At 37.2% G+C, this 24924-nt stretch overlaps 1 protein-coding gene across 1 annotated transcript in view; it reads left to right on the forward strand.

Moving 5' to 3' along the window:
- Window positions 1-2816: 2816 nt before the first annotated feature.
- Window positions 2817-24924, forward strand: part of LOC139696609 (adenylate cyclase type 6-like) — a 247205-nt gene continuing 225097 nt past the window's right edge. Inside the window, exons 1-2 of the mRNA XM_071595416.1 lie at window positions 2817-2833; window positions 2938-3335. Coding sequence (XP_071451517.1) covers window positions 2817-2833; window positions 2938-3335 — 415 coding nt within the window. The remainder of the gene's footprint in view (window positions 2834-2937; window positions 3336-24924) is intronic.

A 24924-nucleotide genomic window follows, 5' to 3' on the forward strand; every position in this document is an offset into this window, starting at 1 on the left:
AATTCTAGCTTGCACGTTGTTGGATACATTTTTTTACTGCATTCTAAGGTGCTATTCTTTTTTATTTGATAGTATATTTATTCGCATATGTGTAAGTGGAAAGGATTTTTGCATGAATGTACATATACGCCGCTGTGGGTATAGTTTTGCATGGATATGCCGATTTTGCATGTGGTTTTGTTCCCTTTTCCGGCTGGTGACCTAACACCACCCGCCACACGCCCTTGCAGAGGCTTGCGGAGTATTATGTAGATGTAGATGTATGCATAACCGAAAGCCAAATGTTCCACTCCATTCCTTTTTTCGGTTAAAATACGGTATTGAAACCAGATTATTATTATTAGTTGCATATATCCCCTGCTTTGCAGCCTTTAGTACCCGACACTTTAACAAAACCATGCTTAGAAATCGAATAACCTCACATTCCCTAGCATATCATTTCTTAGTGTTTTTAGAATAACAAATATTTGAAGAATAAGCCTGTGTCTCATATAATCGTTTTTTTTTGTTAAGCTCTGGTCGTTGTGGGAATACGGATGGCATTGCCACTAATTGCGACGAAATTGAACGCAATCGCGTGTTTCAGTATTTTACGGGAGTCCATCTGATCAGTTATACATTAGACTCATAATTCCTCAAACCTAGGTGTAGCGTAAAGATCAGCCAAATCCGACAGAGTCGTAGATATCTGTGGAAAAATTTCTGAAGATTTCAGACAGCGTAAAACGCCAGTTTTCGCGAACTTTTCGTATATTTTCAGGTGCAGTTAGTTCAATAATCACCACAGACGGGCGACCACTTCTGTTATCATCATGCACTGTTCACTCTTAAATGAACGACGACACTGACGCGTAAACTTGTTACTCGTCACATTTGGTTCTTTGAAGTTTTTTATCAGTAAAAACCTTATCCCTGAACGAACTTCCCATTTGGCGGGAATATTAATTGTATTGTTCATTATTATTTGCTATTATAACCAAACTACAAGAGGCGCGGCCTTCCAACCACTGCAGTTCGAGGCGTAATTATCTACTGTGTGCGTCAATTAAGCACCATTTGGCTCCTTGCACTAATTCTCACGCAACATGAAAACGTAGGTTACTGTCTGGACAGCCATCGTATACGAGATTTCACGTATTTAAGAAACTCTTATTAGATAGGTACACTCCTGCCGGAAAACTATTTAAAGTTAATCATTACCTTTTTAGTAAATACAATGCAAAAAGGTTGATTTTCTGGTGCTTTCATATTACTTTACATTTTGTCTACCCCGTCTTCGGGGTATAGTAAAAATCTTAAAGTAAATTGTGCTGCTTGAATACACCTTAAAAACATTTTTAGACAAATATTGTTATTTGTATCAATTCAAATTGTACTCCAAACTTGAATTTTTGATGAGGCAATTTATTTATTTATTTGAATTATTTTGTGTTAAGTAATTTCACTTTTAAAAATTTTGGAAGAAAAATTTTATTCTATAAAATTATTTGGTATAAAGGAAAACTTAAGAAAACAAATAAATACGCATTACCGATGTAAAGTAAAAATAGACTGATCTGTGATTGATATGAAATTATTCCATTTGGAAAAACTTTCAATTGAGTGAATTAAGCTCGCAGAACCTTTTTGAATGGTTTCTCTGTTGAATCTATTGCTATATTAACACTTATTTGTCGAATACATTCATGGTGAGTGCTTGTTGGTCTTGCGAAAGGGAATCCAATGTAGCAAAAGTTTCACTTCCAAAAAAATGAATGCGATTCCAATCAAATGAAGAACCGTTCCGCTACATAAACATTCATTGCTGCGAATAATTTCACACCGGAACAAAAATTCAATGCCTTTATCCACTGCTGACCATTAAAAAAAAATCTTCCTAAAATAAAATAAAAAAGTAAAAATGTGAATTTCGAGCGAGAAAAAAACTTGATGAGAGCATGAATCCTTTCGCTATTTTCCTTTTTTATTTTCGAGAGTGAAAATTTATAGTGGCTATCAACGTGATAATAATGCGCCAATAAAAATGAATGTATTTTGTTAAAGGTTTTATTGCTATATCCTTGCAACCATAAGCCCGCATTTCGCAGCTGTAATTCAGGTTGAAAATCATCTTAAAAACTTTCATAAGGTGTAATATCAAACCACCTAAAATAATTTCTTAATTGCAGCCTTTAGTGCTTGTACATGCATTTAGCCATGTCGATTTGGGATTAGGATTTGGATGATTCCTATATAAACATGATCCATTTATACGTGCACAATTGTTAGTAATGTTAATGGGCAGTGTTGATAAAAATCCATAGTGCATATTAGCCACATGTAACGACATCTAAATGAAGATGGAAATTTCAGAAACGAATCTCGAATTATAACCTAATTTCGGATGTGCACAATGCCACGCAAACCACTACATTGGTATATTCTAAGGCGTGTTAGAACATCAGCTTACACGCCTAAATATTCATTTATAAAAAAAGAAATATACATTTCTAACTACGATCTAGATATGATGCCGTTATTAGTGGGCGCGTTATTAATGTTCTCAGAGACTTATTATCAGAATCAATACTCGGTATAATAAACCCGGGCGTACTTAAAGTTCATGCATTAGTTTGAGAAAAGAGTTTTAGCCTAAAAATAAATTTCTGAAAATAGACATATAAGTGTTAATACTCTAAATATGATGTTTTTAAATATGTTCAAATGGTAGATGATGTTTGAGGCTTATTGTAATTAGAAAGCCAAGGTACAAGAAAGTAACTTGATCATTTTCATTGGCAACTTGATCGTGTACGATAAGTGACTAAGCACGTAGTATGAATGAGCATCTCAAGTATTAACTCAGTTACAAACACCAAAAACGATTCCCCATTCCAACTGCGTCCAATATCACTGATCGTGGTCTCCTCTCTGTCTCTCTCTCTCACGTCCTCTCAGGAGCGTGTCCAGCGAATCGGCACCCGTGGCGGCCGACGACCGAGGGGCCCTCCGGGGACGGAGGAGGGCCATGCTGAGGAGCAACAGCGACTCCCGTCGGGAGTGGCGGCTCTCGCTTCGGAGGAACCCATGTGCGTCGGCTGAAAGCTCGGTGGAGTCGCCGCGGGGTGAGGGCGAAGAGAAGGCGGGCGGGGGACGACTAGTGGGGAGCCGACGGTGGACGAGCCTTCGCCGGCCAGCGCCCGTGGCTGCCACCCGCGCCCTCATCCCCTCGCCCACCCCTCCAACGCCACCCCCGCCCAGGAAGTCCAACTGGCAGGTGATCGAGCACTTCGGAGCCACGAGAACGGACCTGAGGACCGCCAGCGCTTCACCGGTCCCTCAGTCCGACGACGCCGGTGAGTAGCTTACCGCATTTTTTGAAATTTGATGAGCAGTTTTATGCAATATTTTGCATAATGTATTGACCATTGTTTTGATCAATGTCTTGTGTGGTATACTACACTTTGTCCATTAAGTATTTCGCAAACTTCGGGAGGGGAAGGAAATTTCGGTCATTCGTAATTTCAAGGTCACCGAAAATGGTAATCATGCAAGTAGATGTAGTGTCCTCACGATCCCTGATAATTCCCATAAATCTTTGTGTACTTCCAAAACACCTGTATCCACCTTGATTCAATTTCCCCTAAAGCAATTTGGGTCTTAAACCATTTCAAGCCTTTCAAAATGCCTTTTCTTGAAAACTGTCATTACTCTTCCTCCTTCTTTACCGCTCACCCACCAATCTCCTACTATCACTCCCTTAAACATCTTTCCTGGAGTGGAAGTTGTTGATCAATATACAGGTATCTATATATCTCGTATATCCATTTTTCCTTTCTTGATATTCCCCCAAAAACTTTTCCTCCATCCCTACCACATGTAGCATTTCATGTCTGGATATAGTTGACTAAATTAGATTGATCACCAGTGCTAGGCCGTTTTATAAACTTGACACAGAAATCGAAGATGCTCTCCTGTAGTAGCCAAAACAGAGCCATTTTCTCTTACCCTTAATTTGTTTCATACTCCACATGTTGTCGATGTTTTTAAAAGGTTGTAAACACGATGTGAAGTCTTCTAAATCATGTAATTTAAAAACATAGGCTATTAATATTACATATAGCTAATTTTTTTCCAATCCATTGCTACGAATGAGGTCTACCCAAGAGTTTGTAAGTTCAGTTATAACTCTCCGAAACAGATGTTGCTTCAAATTGTGGCAATTCATCATTGTAAATCTTCGTCTATCAGAGTTTTTTAAATTTGCCTTCTCCAACACGCATAAGGCATACATGAGAATGTCAAAACCACGAGCACCAAAAAAATGAAGTCAATTTCAGGCATTCCGCCAAGCTCAGCATTTAGGTCAAAATTGTCGACGAAAGTTAAAGATGTGGTAGCAGTTACTTTAGCTAAAATTTGCATCTCTGGTGTGGTGATCTAGGAGAATGTTTTTGAAAACGGTCAAATCCCAGAAGATGTCTTCATGAAGGTGGTCTGAGTGGACTTTTGGAGCAAAATGAACGGGACGTAGACCCTTAATTAAAAAAGTGTTGAGGATGATGCAAGTAAATATGAGCACTTAAAATAGTTAAGCGACACTTTCACGCCCACCCTTTCTTTCATAATAGGTATGAAAGCTGGAATATCCAGATAAAAGGAGCATAGCTGAATTAGCGTTCATTTCTTTAGGAGTGGTGCGGTGGGAAGTCGTGATTAAATTGGGAAATTTTCCACTTAATGCTTAGAAAACTTTATTACAACACTCTTAACGGGTCACTTAGCCACCGGGTACTTCTTACGTTAATGACTAATGAATCCAAAGGGATTAATTAAATATTTTTTCAGATCTTTTATTTTTGAAAAAAGTTTTAATTTGAATTGTTCTCCAATGTGACGTCCAAAGCGGGTGGTAGATAAATACGTTAAAGATAGGAAGCATGAATTCTCATTTTATTTCGTCCATATAACTAACAGGGGAGGGTAATTATTTAAGACAGATTAGAGGACATTTTAATTAACCAATTACAAAATATGTCACAAGAAGGAATTTTAGATGGAGTTTTAAGATGAACTAGAACGAGGGTCCCTCAAGGCGGGAAGAGAGAAAAACTGATTTTCTCTTTAGGTTTTCCTCGGGCGTTCTTTCATACCGAGGGAATTAATTAGTATATCCACTATAAATCTAGTTTAGATGATTTATATGATATATATATAGATAATATATATGTATAATATTTATTTATATATATACATATATATATATATATATATATATATATATATATATATATATATATATATATATATATTAGAAGTGGACTCCTTTACGGTTATGTTTCAATGTTTATTTTTGCCAAATATAATCCGCGGTCACATTTACCGGTAATTAAACACTATCCTATATTTTCATGCATAAACCTTGGCGTCGTCATTCGATTACTGTTTGGAACGGCTTATAAAATAAATTATTATTAATCTAAAATTATATAATTCCATACCCATATTCCAGCTTCTCTTGCCTCATGCTTATGCGAGTGTTAAGCAGTTTACGTAGTTTGTAGTATATGTAGATTTTCCACAGAGCGCGTGTGAGATGTATGATGGTTGTTCCCTCTCTGTTTATCATCTTGAAGTTTATAAATACGTATTCAGACCCGTAGCAATGAGCTCTTGCTTTCCCTAGCCAAAATACGTGTGCAGTTGGCATTTTTCCCATAATTCTAGAATGAGAAGATGACAGAAGGACTGTTATTCATTGTTAAATTGAAAATAGACTTTAGAGGATGGCGTAAACGTTTTTATAGGAATCTTTAAAAGGCAAATCGTTAATTTAAACCCATTCGTTTATTTCCTTTCTCAATGTAGGTGGTTCTCTTTCACACACTTAGCAGCATGGACGACTTCTATCTGCTCTGTAAAAATATTTATAAATTGGAGGATATATTTTAAAATTTTTTCAGAGAAACGCATTGTTAGTTCTTACTCTAATCAACGATTTTGCATTAACACCTGTGTTTAAGTCTCATCCTAATAGAGTATATTTTTTGCGAGGAAAAGTTTAAGAAATTGCAATCAGAACGTAATTGCGCAATCAGAACGCAAGTTTCCCCGTATCTTTTCCAACGCCGAGGTAAATTTCTAACCGGTTTTTTGTTTGCCCATTAATGTGGGAAGAAAAACGACTAGGCATAGGTTTTGGGAAAGAGCAGTGATTTCGGAGAGGTAAAGCACAAAAGTTTTTGCCAATTATCACTTTTGCTGATCCATTTGTAGAGGACGATGAAATGATGTTTTGTATTTATGTTCTATTGCAAAGATCGCCGCTTAGGTCGTGAGCTTGAAGTATCGATAACGTCATATCGTAACGTCGCATATTATAGCAATTATCTCTAACCATCTTCAAATAAACGGTCAGCGCATACTCGGTCCTAATATCGTCATATAAACATGTCACTCATAATGGAGACTTTACATGCCCAGACAACTTGTAAATTTGTCCCACTTAAACTCCGCATTCGCTTCTGCGTCATAACTGCAGAGGTTTTATTATCTTAAATCTAATTGAATCACTACGGATTTGGAATCGGTTATTGTGTGGTCGTTAATGTAAATTTCTACATTTTCTGGTTTTGAGTTTATAAATACAATGGTCCTCTCCTTTTTCGAGCTAATGATATTTCGTAGTTATCAAATAACACGGTTAGGTAAAACCCTATTATCTAAAATCGGTCGTGAGACGTCGCTGGATGGGTGGTCGATTACAAACCGATGTGTCACATAATGAATGTCATTGGGAGTGTAAGATAAATGAAAGGCATGCTAATAGAATGGTGGGGAAGAAAAGGTGTTGGAATTCCCTAATTTCACGGCTGCAGATCTCCATCGAGCACGAGAAGATTATCAGACTCGATCTATATTTACCAGAACCCTACAGCTTTTCCTCCTCTCTCGCCGCTCCAACTCTATTTCCGCAGTGATGGCCAAGATTAATAGGAAGTGTTCAATTTTTTTTCTTTTACTCTTGCCATGCCATCCATATATTTTTTATTTTCGTATCTTTCCCCTTCGCCTGACTATAGTGGGCCTTGAGTTCTCTGAATCATTTTTGGCCAAATTCAAAGAAACTGTGTGGAATTTCGCTAGAGTAAATTTAGTTAAGGCGATTCAGTAAGATTCACACAAATTTGAGAGATATCACAGCACAGTATACATTTAAGTACCGTTCGGATAACTGTTTCAATTAATTAACTGGATAACTTTTTGGCTCGGTTTTCTACAAGGCACTGCCGAATAATTTCGCATAAAACCGCAATAGTCATTGATTTTTGAGTGTATATATATATATATATATATATATATATATACATATATATATATATATATATATATATGTATATATACATATATACGTGCCGTCGAAACGTCAAAACAACATATGTGAGAGTCCTTTCTTTGTGTTTCTATGTTTTAAAAATCTATATCTGTGTTTATATATATTTATATATGTATATATATATGTATATATATACATATATATATATATATATAATAATGGGCTGACACAATATAACACAAATAGAAAAGAAGTCTCTCTTGAAGAAGGCCTCTGAGAGGGCCGAAAGCTCGAACAATTTACCGTGTGAGTGTTCTTTAAATGTGTCTATTCTTTTCTATTTGTGTTATATTGTGTCAGCACATTATTGTGCCGCTCGTGAGTTTTTCCATACAATCGTATATATATATATATATATATATATATATATATATATATAATGTATAACAGTTAGCACTAGTGGACACAGACAAAAACACAGAAACACACAAAAAAAGAGACTCACTATTTTTCGAATTTTCGGTGGTCGTTGCCACCTTTATCAAGGAAGAGAGGGACAGAACTCTGAGTCGAACAGAAGAGTTCTGTCCCTCTCTTCCTTGATAAAGGTGGCAACGACCACCGAAAATTCGAAAAATAGTGAGTCTCTTATTTTGTGTGTTTCTGTGTTTTTGTCTGTGTCCACTAGTGCTAAGTGTTTTACATTATTATTCATGTCCGTGAGACTTTCAAAAAGTGTTATATATATATATATATATATGTATATATATATATATATATATATATATATATATCGATGATGTTGAAGCAAGGCTTCTCCGAGGCCTTCAAGTAAGTCTCTTACTTGAACTTACTTCAAGTCTTACTTGAACTTGAGTCTTACTTGAAGAAGGCCTCGCAGAAGGCCGAAAGCTCCAACAATCTACAGCGTGAGTGTCCTTTTAAGTGTTATCTATTTTATTTGTGCTATCCAAATGTAATATATATATGTGTGTGTGTGTGTGTGTGCGTGCGTGCGTGCGTGTGTGTCTTCTTCCTCCCTTCATCCCGTCCAACATTCCTATCCTGTTCCTTCCCTTTCCTCATTTGCCCAACATTCTCCCCTCTATCACAGTCTTCAACATCCCACTGCCGGTCAATACCCCCTTCATCCACTTTTCCTGCCTCCATAGGATTTCTCCCAACAAACCCCTCTCTTCGCCCACCATGCCAAGTACTTCCTCATTTGTTTTCTTCTCTGTCCATTTCACCTTCTCCATTCTTCTCCACACCCACATTTCAAAAGCCTCCAATCTACGTCTATCCTCCTGCTTCAATGACCACGTTTCCGCGCCGTACATACCTACGCTCCATATCAAAGTTTTTACGAGTCTTTTCTTAATATCCTTACTCAACGTCCCTGTCATCAACTCCCTCCTCCTTGTGAAAGCCTCTTTGCCTAGCGCAATTCTTCTCCTTACAACCGTGAAATATTTGCATGATTATCGTTTCAAAAAAATTAATGCAACATTTAAGAAGTGTGTTAATATCCATAATTCGTAATTATAAACCGACTATACATTATTATTTTAGTGGTCTACGGGGTAGCGGAATAGTTCAAATATTGGAAATGGTGAAAATATTGAGTTTAAGGTCGCCGGTTCGATTCTTAGAGGCGCCATAAACGTTCAAGATAAGTGACTCCTAGAACAGTTTACCTAGCTCCAATTGTGAGAGACAGTAGTCAAAGGAACTGATGGCGCATCCCTAAAGGAGTGTATTTGAGAGATGGTCCCCTATCTCTCAAATACACTCCTTTATCCTACAGTACATTCATTACTTCCAATTTACTCTATCAAATACTTCGGCGAAGTCTGCGAAACAGAGAAATACGTACATCCTGGTTGTATTCTATGCTCTTGCCATTAGTGACCTCATTACTACTATTGCATCACGTGCGCCCCTTCTCTTTCTGAACTCAAACTGATCATCCCATAGTTATTCATTTACCCTTCTCTCCATTCACTTTAGTGATGATCCTGAGAACCAATTTAACTGCGTGCGAAATCAAACTTATTGTTCTCTCGTACAGTCAATATATATGGTTGCCTTTCCCTTTTTCGGAATCAGAGCTAAATCTGATCTGACGAAACCTTCAGGAAAATTTTCTCCCCCATAAATGCTACGAAATAGTCCATAAAAGCTCTTCCCTCACGTTATCCGCTTTTCTTTCCTCATAAACCCCTAAGTAGTTTCTTGGGAATTTTATCTATCGCATGACGTTATTTGATTTCAATGCCCTTAATACCATTTCTGTCTCACAGTCAAGTAAGCCTGAACCTAAGCTATCCTCATCTACGTCATATTCTCTTCCTATGTCTAAAATCGCTGGCCGCACATCTTTATCATATTTTTCCTCTATTATTCTTTCCATCTCTCTGGAAACTTTCCTAGTCAACTCAATAATTTTTCTGACATTCCTTTGGCTGTTTTTTAGACTTTTCCCTTCTCACATCCTAACAACGTGTTCGGATTGTTGTACTGCGCACTAATTTCACCCTTCCTTTGTAAACTTCCCATATCCTTGCACTGCGTCTTCCACCACATTTCTCTCGGTCTATCAGTTTTCCATTGAGTTCAATAATGAACTATTCTTCCTTTTAAATAAATCTGTCTACATTTTTCGATGCCCTTCTCTAATTTAGCTGCCTGATCACCTCGTCTATAATCCAAGCCATTCTGTCCTTTTTTTCTAATCTTATAGTTAAGTTTGCAGTTTTTTATATACTTTTCTTAATATGCTCCCATTTTCTTCTGCTTTACCTGTCTCTTATGACTACATTCCATATCCTCATCCATCTTCTCGATTTTCTTCCTTAAATGCAACCTTGAATGTCATTAGTGATAAATTATGATCTGAATCTGTGTCCGCGAGTTAATCACGCTGTTTAACCGTAATCGTAGCCTAACTCATACGTATTTGGGCAATTACCATGCACACATGGGCGTATTTTGGTATTTACCAAATTTTCTTAATAATTAAACCCTGCCTCCTGAAGAGCTCTTTTGTTTTCTCTCCGCGGTCATTCCTTGTTCATAAACCGTATTATCGTATCACACTGCCCTCTCTTTCTTCACCTAATATCGCGTTCCAATCCCCCAACATCCTCAAACGCTTCCTCTCAGGACCGCTCGTAATTATTTCCTATAATTAATCGCATATCCTTAAGGCTTCTTTAACCCTATGTTTGTTCAGCGGCATGTAGACCTGAAAAATTGCCAAGTCCGTCGGTTCAGCTTTTACTGTCACTAATATTCTATCACTCCCTTCCTCTATGTTTACCACGGTTATTCCAACCTTTTTGTTCAGTACTGTTACCCTTCTCTCAGGCTCTCTACCCCTACGCTCTATATTACTCTCTTAACTATCGCTTCAGGAATCCTAATATACTCCCGTCTCGCCTCGCACATCCCTAAAATGTCCATGTTTCCCTTCTCGCTTTATACTTTCTAATTTTTTGTTCTCAAAATTGTCCTAACATTACAAGTTCCTATTATTACTGATTGGGTCCCCTTCTGTGTTTTCTGTGCTGATACTGTCGATTTCGCGTGGCAAAGATTGCAAATTTGGCTTTTCCTCTGCCTTTGCGGGCAAAACACAGAGCCCCTTGGGCAGAGTCTCGTAATTCCCATAAGCATTCTAATAACTTTGTCCATCATTGATTCGTGGGATAAGCAATTGAGTTGTTTTCTCTTTTCCTTCCGCAAAACTATTTTCAACGTGACACTATCAGTCAAATGGCCAGACGTCTATTGTGGTCAGACGCCTTTTCAGACACCTCATTGAGGTATACACGATGAATGGACAACCTTTTGTCTGGTCTGCCTTTGGTCTCCTACCCTTCGTCCTATCTGTCAGGGGTGATCCCACCAGAAGCAAACATCATTGCTCCTGGCCGAATATCTTTTGTGGTCATCAAAACACACAAACCCTTCCAACGTATGAAGATTCTAGTTCATGGGGACAGTTAGAAACGTAAGAGAAGGGAAATTTTTAAGGGAAGATCCCACAAAGAAGATCAAGAGACAAATGTGTAGAGCATGCGTAAAATGGAAAATCTCAGTGGTTAATTGGGAATTTAAAATGGGCAGAGAAGAATGGATGGAACAGTAAACCTATCTAAGGAGTAAAATAGTTATGATGGTGATAACCAGTTAGTGGACCATAATGCTCGTTCCTCATTAATTGAATAATAAGAAGGATTTATAGGTAAATATTATTGTCTTAAGTAATTACAACGGTAACTATTACTGCGCCATTCACACTGTGATGTGGAACTACATCTCTCTGATAAATGATATTTTTTATTTTCAATTTCACTAATATTTTTTTTGTAAATATGTGTTTCCTATCATAATTAGCATTCTGCATCATTAGTTTCGATTCTTAATCATATCAAAGAAGTGAATAGCATTATTCTTTTACAAATACTAAAGTTTTATCGCCAGTAATTAAATACTTGATGATCCTAGAAACGCACGAAAAGTGTACGAAAACTCTTAAATCTGAATTTATCATTTCTCTTATATTTTATGTATTCAATAATTACTTTCATGTTTTTCAAATAATCAACTACGTAACTTTGCACTTTACACCAATCATAGTTTATGCCGTGGATTAAAGGAAACCTGATTTAACCGATTTTCACGTTTATTCATGCATTGAATTATAAATCCTTGCATTCTTTAGATGGAAAACCGCTTTCAACTTACGTGAACGTGTAGTTACATGGATCTGAATTCGGATCCTGACGAAAATGAAGCGCGGGTTTCCATATATGTGCAATTTTTTTATAAGAACAATGCATTTTACCGAACATCAACGTTGATGCGTTTTTTAAGATACGAAGTACTTGGAATGACGGACAGACACTTATGCAATTATATATGCATAAAATGTTACATTAATCATATATTTTAGACTTATAATATATGCCTAGTCAGTTGGCGTACATTTTTCCTTTTTCAATTATTTACCGTGATTTCGATGATTTTTCTTAACGCGGCATGATTTCCTCACGATCGACTATGACGTTGGACTTTTTCGCTATGCTTATTGCTTTTGCTTAATTTACCATTGACGAGAGGCGCTTGATTTTTAGGCTTGATGAAATGAGGTTGCGAAGTTAAGGATCTCATTTATGGCGAAATGCATCATATCCTAAAAATATCAAATAATATGCAAGCCCAGAGAAAGACATTTATTGTCCTTCGTCGACGGATAATGCGCGAAAGAGTGAAAACATTTGAAATCCTTCACTAGAGATGTGTTTATCATGTCAAAGGCGATGTACCGACCTAAGCCTTATGATCAGTGGTAGTGTGATGCCGAAAAATTAATGAACATACACCTATAGAGGATTAATGGTCACCGCGCTTGTATTCCCCAAGTGAGTATCGCGACATAAAGTCAAGCTGTTTGTGTTTTTTTCTGGGTGCGCCAGATCTCTCTGGAAAACTACAAGCGCCACAGATGCAAAATTGAACCAACCACCCATTTGAATGACCTGCCCGCCCCGGCCATTCCAGACTTTGCCTTTATCTACCAACACATTTCGTCCGGATTCATTAATGCGGTTAAAATCAGGTCTCCTCTACTTATATTTTATGGAGTAGTTCCGCTGGTTATTTAAGGGATCGTTTAACCCGGGCGGATATATTCGAGCATTAAGTTTTTTTGAGGGCTTCGCGTCGATGATAATTTCTGGCATCTAATTTTCTTGCTCCTTTCGAAGATTTTACGAGTGATTAAATAATTCCAGTTTAAACCTCGCTTTTATTAAATGTCTAACAAAAGCGATTATGTATGTTACCAGGGTTCAAATTCCTACGACTAGGTTTGTGGATTTTGAGGGTTTAAGTTGGCCATTTATAAATTGTCGTAATTTTATATGGTTATTATCTCAAAACACCGAGAAATTTTTATTTTAAAGATAAATTCTCGTGCAGCAAATTCAGGAGCATATTAATATGATTGTTAAAAATTATAGTGTCATTAGTAAAATAAGGTTTATCGATGCATTTAATTGAGTTAAAATTAAAAGATTGTAATATTTAAATGAGTGAAGGACTTTATAGAATGTTGTAGTTTCTACGGAGGATTTCCCATGTATTCTTATGTAAATATTATTTCCTTCACTCCGTGGGGTATAAAACTTCATTTGAGCATTTCCAAGTTTTCTCTACGTTATCACGTAAAATCTATCAGTGTGCCCCATTTCAACTTCCTGGGTCTTATTTAAGCAGGTCGCATATTTTTTTTACGTACACACACGCTCTTTTATAATGCTTAAGCTATTTTATATGTCAAAATTAATGAGATATATCATATCAAATCAACTAATATCTATATTTCGCCATCAAAAGTTGGAAGTTTCAAACTTCAGGTATTATCATATCCCATGAGATAGCAATTCCAATTCTGTGCACGTTCGTTCGTCTATCGTTCGATTGTTTACCTATGACCGATCCTATGAACGTTGCACATCAGGCGGAGCCTTGGGCAGAATCTTGAACCTGTTTTGATCTAGACCCAACATTTTAATTAAGAAGCCAATGATTTTTACTTTTCGCAGGTTCATGGTTTCCTTCCTTTTAATATGGTGGCGCCCTAAGGTCAAATATAAGATCCCGTTTTCTGAAAATGTCGCCAATGCACCACGACAGTCGGTCTTATCTCTTTAAATCTGGTAACTGCGCTGTGCACATAAGCTTTCCCATAATTCGTCTTTAAAAGTGTGCTTTCAATGGCTCCTGTGGAGAATGGCTTTCCAAGTTTACTTGAGAGGTATTAGTGCTCAAATTTAAAATATTTTGAATCTATCTCCGCGAAAGGTAAAATGACGGCTTGGATGAAATGAATTTGACCTCATTATAAAGTAAATTCGATTTATTCATAGATGCTGAAAAAAAATTGTCTATTTTTTTAGTATCATAATTAAATGGAAAAAATTCAGGGTGCGGCAGCATGACATGCTGATTTGAAGCGGTTTTGAGTTCAAATCAGCAAATCATGCTGCCGCACCATGTATTTTATAGACCTTTCAACATGTAATATTAAAATACAATATAATATGCTTATTGACTTTTACAAGTACTGAAGATTGCTTTATTTCCATTAACTAAAATTTTTCGAGGTACAGCATTTTTTGTTTCAAGATACGGTCTAAATATGATCATATTTTGTTAACTGTCTTTTTGAAACAAAATTAATGTAGTTGACGGATAGCATCATACATATGAGTGACTCTGCAACGAAATAAACGTAATACACACAATATTGCGTTCATTCCATCCTACCGAACCCTCATTCTCACTGAAGGAGCGCGCTTTTTATCCTTTTTCCCTGAATCTTCGCATTTACCATGCGGCGAGCCGTATGCAGTCACCCGAAGCTCTGGATTACGAAGTATTGCCAACGTGGTGGTACCCGATGCCATTTTTGACCTATTAGTACATTTCTTATATTTGTGGTGCAATCAATTAATTAATCTGGTAAGTTAATTTTAGTGAATGAGGGCAAATTCAACTATTGTATAATAAACTTGGTAATTTTAGGGACAAAAATATTTCCTATTCCACATAAAATTATGTGAAAAATGTAATAGTATATGTGGATTCCACATTTTGCGTGGAATAGCTAAGATTTTTCTCTCTGCCTTCATCGTGAAGGAATTCCGCCAAGTAAAGCCCTAGACTGTTACTTTAAGCAGATGTGACTTTGTGTGAGTGATGTTTATTCAAAGAAGTAACAGGCATTGTACTTTTTCGCATCATATTTCCACAATCTTCTGCGCAAGTACCATGTACGTTACTTCTTTGAATTTTAGGGGTGAAACTTGTAAGTGGAGAATGACTTCGCGTGAAGTGATGACCACTTTCAGCAATATAGAGCTTTAGATGCAATAAATCGGTCGCGTTCCTTGCATCGTCACTTGCGGTGCGAGTGTTACCCAGATACGCTTTTAATATCTCAATCCCTTTCTAGCGTAGCCACCAAGTCACCTCATACTTTAAAATTCCTTCTTCTGGGCGATGAAAATGTCGTAGTTGACAAGACGTATGGGCAAGGAGACGGGGAGTCGTTGGGTCACCAGGTGAGGAGCAGTGGGTCAGAGGTCAAGGCGTGGGGGAGTGGCGCGGGGTGGGCCCCATATTCCTTGGGACGTGAAGAAATACTAGTGCAACGGACAGACGTCGATGCCCTTCGCAGTGGAGGAAGTCCGTCACACCCCGCTCCGTCTGTCCATATTATTGAAAGCGGTCTACGTGTTTGGTATCTTGGGGAAACGCGGAAATGACTCAATCCCTTTTTTATTTCTTTCCATGAAGGGGTACTTAAGGAAGTTCTCTTCATATGAACTCGGCTGATGAAAAAATAACGCAACCGAATGATGTGTAATAACTGGACGCGAGAAAAAAATTGGTGAACAGCTTCCATTTCTTTGACAGTCCCTGGACTTCGTATTCACGTAGACAGGAGTTCTCTCTCTCTCGCTCTCCTTCTAGAGGCATTTTCAATTTGATCCCTGGGATGGTGTACAAAATTCCATTCGCATGAAGCTTTCGTCAGTGAGGTCTTAGCTACAGCTACATTACGTTTACTGTCTGTTACGTATCTCAGTCGAGTAAGGCCTGCGAATTTTTTCATTCGCGGCGAACGTAAGGATGCACCAAATCTTTCAGGGAAATTTTTTCTCGTACGCTTGCTGTCTCTCATTGCCAAGTACAGAGAAGGCGCGGAAACACATAATCATTTCCTTGTCATATATTTATTCGATTTATAAAAAGCTGAACTTATCTCACGAATTTAAATATAAATGTTCTCTTTTTTCACCGCTATATAAAGAATTAAAAACGTGTTATTTGGCGTTCAGAAAAATCCGTGGCTCCATACGAATATCTATTAATTTCCTTTTTGACGCTACAGATGGTCTTCACTCTAAAATTTACACTTTTAGCTGCAAATGTTTAAAATTTATTTAATAATGACATCGCAGGGTTAATTTTTAAAAAATTAAAATGTTTTAGTGCTCCAATAATCAGGCAAAAGAGTGTAATTTGAAATTTTCCTGCAATATGTTTATGTAATATATATTCGTTTTTGATAAACAATACTAAGAACCCGATGCCCATTTCGTATTGAGAATCTTTATCAAAATTGCTCTATTGTAATAAACCTCAGGGGGGCGTGGTATTCCAGTGGGTATAGTGTGCTAATATAAATAACAATTCAATAAATTCCGGTTTATGCCTCTGAGCAACCTGAGCTTCACGGAATCTGGGTCTTTGTGTTTCGTGAAAACTTAACTCTAACTATCTGATAGACTATGACACTATGTAAAATGGAGTAGTTGAACAATATTAATTCATATGGTATTGGGATAAAATAGGTTCACTTGTAAAATGTCATTTGCTTATAAAGTAATCGTTTCGGGGCAATAGTATTTCCTTTCTATTAGATCAAGAATCTGTACTCTAGTGCAAAACCTCGGATTTTTTAAAGGAAAATGTGGCGTCATATTTTCTTTTTGGAAAGCAAATGCGAAAAGATACGCTGGGAAAGAATCGTGGAAGTATTCCAGGAAATGTCTTGCAGGAAATTCACGGTTCCGTGGAGATAACGGGTGATTGAGCTACAATCTGAGGGCGGGAAGAATTTTGAAGAGTTGGAGGCTGTTGGGGGGTTTGATCTCAATGGTAAGCAACAACAACAAGGATTGGATCACAAGGTTTGCCGTGCGGAGGGCAGAAGGGAGATGCTGGGGAATATTTGAGTGGAAGTGGGAGGCCGGTTCATTCCAACCGAGCGTGGCAGTTCGCTTTAACCATCAGTTAATTGTGTAATTAGCATGATTACGGCAGACATTATCCTGGTACCTGAAATACAAATGCAGAAGACTACTGCAACTAGACATTTTGGCCAGCGTTTGAAATAAATAAGCTGCAGCTCTTTCGTTACCGCTGGCAAGCAAGATAAATTGGGGAAAAAATTTACGGGGTCGTAAAATTTACGATAGGACTTCTTGGCATGATTGCAATTGGGTTAGTCCGTACTCTGAATAAAAGATAGCCAGAATTTACATTCAACATTAACCTCACGCTGTAATCCATTGGATTTCACAGAATTAGGGTAACGCGAGGCTCTCCTAATATTTAAGCCACGAGGAGTAACGATAAACTCAGGGATAAATTTATATCGCAAATAACAATTTTTATAACTTTTTACGTCTTCAAAATCCAATTTAAGGGCGTGATTTTATTAAAGATACCCGCAGAATTGCACAATTAATGCGTGAGGCTAGGAACAGGAAAAAAAGTATAAAATTATGTTGCACGCACATTTATTAACACGGTGGGAATGCATGTATGGTGGATCGCTTTAGCCAGAACCAATACTTCAGGTTTATATTGCATAACATGTGAATAGCGGTCGAACTGTAGAGACGTGGTGTGATGCTAAATACTATGATTGAAAGGTTAAGTTGGAAGGGTAAAAAAGGGAATATAAATTTTCAACTGCAAGATGGCAGTCAGAAGTTATGGAGGGCTGAAAATGGGAATACAATATGAGTAATAAGATATGGATATAATAATGTGGAAAAATTATAGACATTTGTGTTTTTATTGCCTTGGGATGCTTAAATTTTTTGTTTGAACATTAGCTAAAACCTTTGGTAAAGGTTTTATTCTTAAGTTTACAAGCGAGCACCATCTCTCGCCGACTCGTAAGTTATATTTGTACCGTAAAATTACTTTTGTGAGTATTCTGCCTGCAGTACATTCTGCTTGCGTGATAGAAGTGCCTCACACGATTAATTTGACATTAATTCCGTTGAAGAAAGGCAGAAAACCCGGTCATAATGGCTTCCCCGCGAAATACTATTATTTAACCTTCAATGAAATCAAAAAAGCATGCAACATTTAGCATAAATTACAAAGTTGAGCTAAATGTCTTAATTATTCAATCTTTTCGTACACATAATCAAATGAAGATATTAGCAACGGTTTTATACTATCTCAACAGACGTGCTTTCTTGACTCAACATTTTGCACGGCATCTCTAATGCTAAATTAACATGAAAATAAAATTGCACGCCCAATCCATAAAACTCCCCAGGATCAATTTGAAAGGGATAGAATTAAAATTGATTTGAAAAATCAATTAAATCTTGGGGATTTAATTTTTATTAAAGATTATTTTAGAAATGTTTGTTCTACCTTACCATGGTGATAAAGAAATGTTGGTTATTTCACCTGACTGGTAAACCTATTCTGGTAATTTACCTCAAACAAAGGTTAGTATTCTTAGAGTGCTTGAGTGTCGTAATGGGGTGTATTAAGCGTTCGGCTCCTTACTGCAGGGTTTCAGTTTTAAACCCCTGTGGTATATATGTCATGATATTCCGGAAAACTGTATTCGAAAAAAACAGGAACATTCCTCACCATCGTTGTGAATGTCGAAGAGTTTGAACGCTTTAAATAAAGACATACACTGTGAGGACATGAAGCCGACACACCATCGCATCGAAGTCTGCTTTTGTAGGTTTCAAAGTAATAGGAATAGAAGGTAGCCCATTCGTGTGATTAAAAAAAATTAACCACGGACAGAAAAGTTCCTCTTTGTCTCAGATGAATGCTCTAGGCAAAAGTATTGAGAGTGAACTTTTCGATCGTGCTCATGCCGTAGTTCACGTAGGAACCTTTTTGTTTAATATTAAAAATATGCTCTCATTTCGCTAAGTGTCCTGAACAATTGCGAATTTTCCCGTAAACAAACGCCCAACAGTCCCTCTGAAGATTAAAATTATTGGCAATTATTTTTAAATTGAGGCAGTTATGAGATTAATTTTCAAATGTACAGGTCGACATTCATTAAAGTTTTCCTAAGGGCATTTTTAATTAATTTTGAATAAATCAGCACCGTCCGGAATGGCGTATTGATTTTGGGAGTTGTTAAATGGTACCTTTTTAACCGCAAGGAATAACTGAATTGGATTGAATTCCCTTTGACTTTAGTTCGCAGAATTTAAACACGCGTCATCGCGGCATTTGGAAGTGGGACACAGTTTGGGAAGCAAGCCAGCAACCGGGGTCACTCGGTCCTATGAATATGGGATGGGTAAATGTGTAGATGACTGTAAGGCAAGAATGTGTAATTGAGTGCCAAGAAAGAGAGACAGACTTTTTTTGACTTATTTCCCAGTGAAATCATTTCACAATGGGCAGTGAGGATCTCAATTTCAAGTAACTGCCACGTAAGAAACAATACGCTGTTCTGTTGAATGTGATATCGAAGGGAAAAGTTCATTTTGGATCAGTTATAGAAAGGATTATAATAAATGTTACATGACATTGAAAAATATAATGCTAAAGTATGTCTTTAAAATTTTATTCGAAACCTAAGTTTGTGACTCATAAAAAAACACAATCCAGCGTCCTACTCTACAAGTCCCTCTTCATCTTCATGGACTTCCTTCCTCCCTTCATCCAGTCCATCATCCCTACCATAATCCTGCCCTTTCTTCGCTAGCTAAACATTCTTTCCTCTATCACAGTCTTCAAAATCCCACAGTCCACTGTCGATCAATATCCTTTTTATCTATTTTCCCTGCCTCTTTAGGATATCTCCCAATAAACCCCGCTCCTCACCTACCACACCTAGTACTTCCTCGTTTGTTTTTATTGCGGTCCATTTTACCTTCTCCACACCAACATTTCAAAAGCCTCCAATCTACTTCTATCATCCTGCTTCAGTGACCACGTTTCCGCGCCGTTTATGATTACGCTCCATATCAAATTTTTGGCAAGTCTTTTCTTAACATACTTTTTTTGACGTCCCTGTCGTCAACTCCATCCTCCTTTTAAAAGCCTCTTCTTATGTCCCTGCTACTTTGACCGTGTTGGTCCAAAACACTACCGAGATACGCAAACTGTTCTACCTGCTCTAGTTTTTGCCCTCCTATTTTAATGTTAAGCTTAGCCTTTTTCTTTCTAGAAAATCGCATAACCTTTGCTTTATTAATATTGATTCTCATCCCATACCTGTCGCACCGAATTTCCAATTCACTAAGCAATGCTTGCAGCCCCTTGGCTGACTGACAAACTAAAGCTTGGTCATCAGCAAACCTAACTGATTTTACGAATTCCCCGCCCACCTTCATTCCTACCTCCAGTTCTTCCCATGCCTCTTTGATCATTTCCTCTGCATACAGGTTGAACAACAACGGTGATAACGGGAAATCCTGCCTTACACCCCTTCCTAACACTGCCCATCCGGACTCCCCGTTCCCCACTCGCACCTGAGCAGTCTGAGACATGTACAGGTTGCGGATTAGCCTCCTTTCCCTCCAATCTATTCCTATTTTCTGCAATACACTTATTAGTTTTTCCCAATTCACTCTATCAAACGCTTTTACGAAATCTACGAAACATGCAAATACCTCCTGGTTGTGTTCTATATTACTCTCGATTAATAATCTCATTGCTGCAATGGCATCACGCTTACCTCTCCCCTTCCTAAACCCAAACTGATCGTCCCCTAAGTAATCATTTACCCTACTCTCTATCCTTTTGTTTATGATTCTGAGAACAACTTTAGCTGCGTGGGATATCAAACTTATTGTCCTGTAGTCCTCACATGATACAGCCTTTACCTTTTTTGGAATAGGAACTAAAACTAATCTCACAAAGTTTCCGGCCAGATTCCTTCCTCATAGATACTACGAATCAGCCCATATAGCCTCTTCCTCCCACATTTTCCTAAACTTTCCAGTAGATCCGTAGGAATGTTATCCACCCCCACAAGCTTATTTAGTTTCATCTCCCTTAATGCCCATTTTATCTCATCTTCGAGTGTATATATCGATAAGTACAGTTCTTCTATATATTCCTTCCATCTTTTTGGATCTTTTCTGCGTCAACTATTATCTTACCCGCCTTATCTCTAACTGTTGGCATAGATCTTCCCTTCTTAATTCCCGATAGTCATTTAACCTGGCTGTATAGCGCACATATATACATTTGAGGAAATGAAGTGACTCCAATAGCCGTAAACAGTTTACCTTTCTGAAGTGAGGGGAAAAAATAAAATTAAAAATTAAGAACAAGGCACAAATAAGGTTAGTTGACTAACGTCACAAGACAGAGAAGGGGCAAGGGTATAAAAGGAAAGGGATAAGAAAGGTGACTACGAATACGCGTATTTCGGCCACCAAGTAGCCCTCTTCAGCGCACTTAAGGTGACTCGTCACGACTATACAAGTTGAAGTGATTGATCAGAGTCACGATTTTTTGCCATTTTGCATTTCCTTGAAGCATAGCTTTTTCCAAACAATCGGTTATATTCATAATAATTCTTTGAATAAAAAGTCAACTCTGGAAATATTTCGCCTTAACGAGTAAATTGAGTGGTAAACATAATTCATCACAGAATTCCTGTTAATAATATATCATGACATGAAAAGATTGCCATGTTATGGAATAAACTTTATTTGAGCCAACTCACAAACAAGTATCCAAAACTGGAATCATAGTCAATTTCACCGCAACAGTCCCTGGAACTGCTTTTCCCATGAATACAATTTAGGGAATTGAATGCACTAATATCATCACAACGACAGAATAGGAGCCGAAGAAATATTATTTCACCCTCAACTGAAAAGACCAGTATTATAATTCGAATTTGAGAGGAGCTTACTTAAAAGGTGCATGTGCAGACCTCCGGCACAAACTCATTACGCACCATTTTCAAATTCGCGCTCGTGTGATAAATGATTTGCATTTGTATATGAAATCTACAATATTTATGTAAAATAAATTAGCTGTATTACTATTTTCAGTCTACCGTTAGTGAAACTATTTTCTTATATTCTGCCTTCCTTATATATGTTTGAAATTATGCCGCAAGCACATAAATATTTTGTTTTTGATGTTTTTCATATGGTTATTACTAATTTTATTTTGAAAATGAACCACTAAAAGGTTGAATTCCATGTCTTATCATTAACTCATACTTGTCTTCTATTTATTTAATATATGCATATTATATTGTATTTCAACAAAACTTAATATTTAAACATTTATTTTAGAAAGAGAGTGGCAGAAAATGACTCATCAAAGAAGAGATATACAGTATATTGTGGATTATCTTAAGTATGGATATAGAGTCACCAAAAAACAAGCAAATGCCTATGTGGCTACAGCGCGAAAAGGTGTTTTTGATTGAGGCGATGAAAATTTCTAGACTAATTGGCCATTTTAGGAAGGCACCTCCTGACAAGACAGAAAAGACTATAACATTTTTCAGTCACTTCGTGACAGATTACAAGATCGTACACTTTCAAGTATGAGTATGATGTGTAATGCTTCAAAACATTTCACTGATAGTTTTCGTGCATCATAAAATATTTCACAACTGATTGCCAAATCTGAAAGGCCACATACGAGGTATGTTCAAAAATATCGCGAATGTTGAATTTCCGTGGGTTACGTATATTTGATTTTCGATTTTTTGTGGCGTTATGTTGGTACTTATATCTCTCACTTATGCCGAAAATTTCGGCCATTTTGAATGTTCAGTTAATTGTTGACAGGTGTTTTGCTTGGAAGTGTTTTGGCTTGTCTTCGATTTTTGCCTGTTCAAAGAATCTGTATCAAATTTTGTGTGAAAAACGAAAATAAGTGCGCGGACGCATTCCGAATGTTGACTATGGCATATTGAGAAGCTACCTTGGACCGAAGCAACGTTTATGGGTGGTACAAAACGTTCCCAGAGGGTTGAGAAGATGTCAACGACGAAGAGCGCGCCAGACGCCCGAGAACGTCAATAACAGACTAAAGCATTGATGAAGTGAAGAAAATAGTATTGGCCAATCGTCGAATCACCGTTAGAGAAGTTGCTGAGGACCTAAACATATAGATTGGCTCGTGCCATTCGATTTTTACCAATGATTTGGGTATGGTACGGGTCGCCGCGAAATTCGTACCAAAATTGCTCAATTTCGACGAAAAACAGCAACGCATTAACATTTCTAATGAGGTGTTGGACTCTGTCCGCGACGACCCAGATTTGCTCCAGAGGGTCATAACTGGTGACAAATAATGGGTTTATGGTAACCACATGGAAACTAAAGCTCAATCATCCCAATGGAAGCTGCAGCACGAGGCAAGACCGAAAAAATCGCGCCAAGCTTGATCGAATGTGAAAGTTTTCCTTGCAGCTTTCTTCGATTCTAGGGGCGTGGTGCATCATAACTTCTTGCCGCAGGGTAGAACGGTAAAAAAGGAATATTACCTGCATGTTATGCGCGAAACAATCCACCATAAACGCCCGGATTTGTGGAAGAACCAAAATTGGCTTTAGCACCATGACTTTCAAAGGGTAGTCAATATTTCGTATCTTAGAGCAGTTCTTCTGGGACAAAAAATGTCCACTTTCTAACATACTTGCTGGTGCGACAGACGGAGCTCCGTCAATGACTAGTCTTCACCAAGGTTGTATTACATACTTGAGAAAACATGTGCCAAATATTTGTTCTGTTATGTCATTCACTAACAACATCTAGTGGCAAAAATACTGAGTGATCGCCTTCACAAGTCCTTAAAATTTGTAATTACAGCGGTTAACAAAATCTACAAAATGACGTTGAATTGGAACCTAAGTTTAAGATAAATTATCAAGAGTTTTGGTTACAGAAGGAGGTTTTCGATCGTTATCCTGCATTATAAATTGTGACTAAACAACACTTTCTTGCATTTTCGACTTCATATTTGGTCGATCGTGGTTTTAGTTCCGTCAATTCAGCTTATTTCCAAGCAGAGAAAGAGACTTCAGGTTTATTAACGTGGTGATTGAAGAATCCTTCGACATTCAACCGGACCTTGGAAAACTGGTATTAGGTCATCAAGCCCATCCGTCCCAATAACTTTTTATTTGATGGAAATATGTTATTAAATTAGGCAATAGAATCTCCTTAAATGACTGCCTTTAAATGACCATGAAAAACTATAGTCAAAAGTCACTTAATTTTTTAAATAATTTTAGCCAAACATAGTTTCTTATTCTATTTACATAAATTGAAAATGTTCATTTTATATAACTGATTAATTTAAGTAAAAAAATAACATGTAAACTTCTAAAAAATGCTTTCCTAAAATTTTATGATTGGATAATTTTTTTAATGCAGAAAGTATATTCTCATCAAGTTCCTTTTATTTTGAGCTAAGGGTTTTGCATAAATTTGATATGACAACTATACATCTATTGGATTCTAAATACGCATTTGATTAGTGATTATTTTAAATTTAATTATTATGTTGCTCATTTGGTTATTTTGTTTCATCATTTTGATTTCTAATTTAAAGTTGCCGATTAGGTTTGGTCGAGTATATGTAGGGTTATAGATCCAAGGGGACGGTGGCTCGAAAAGGTTGGGGAAACACTGAACTAGATATATTGAACACACCTAGAGGCACAATAGATTATTTAGAAACAAATAGAAAGGGAAATTAAAGGGAAGATCCCGCAATGAAGACTGAGAGGAAAGTTCTCAGTTCTCGTAAGTACAGAG

The sequence above is a fragment of the Hetaerina americana genome, unplaced genomic scaffold (assembly GCF_022747635.1).
Source record: "Hetaerina americana unplaced genomic scaffold, ioHetAmer1.1.p SCAF_7, whole genome shotgun sequence".
NCBI classification, from domain to species: domain Eukaryota; kingdom Metazoa; phylum Arthropoda; class Insecta; order Odonata; family Calopterygidae; genus Hetaerina; species Hetaerina americana.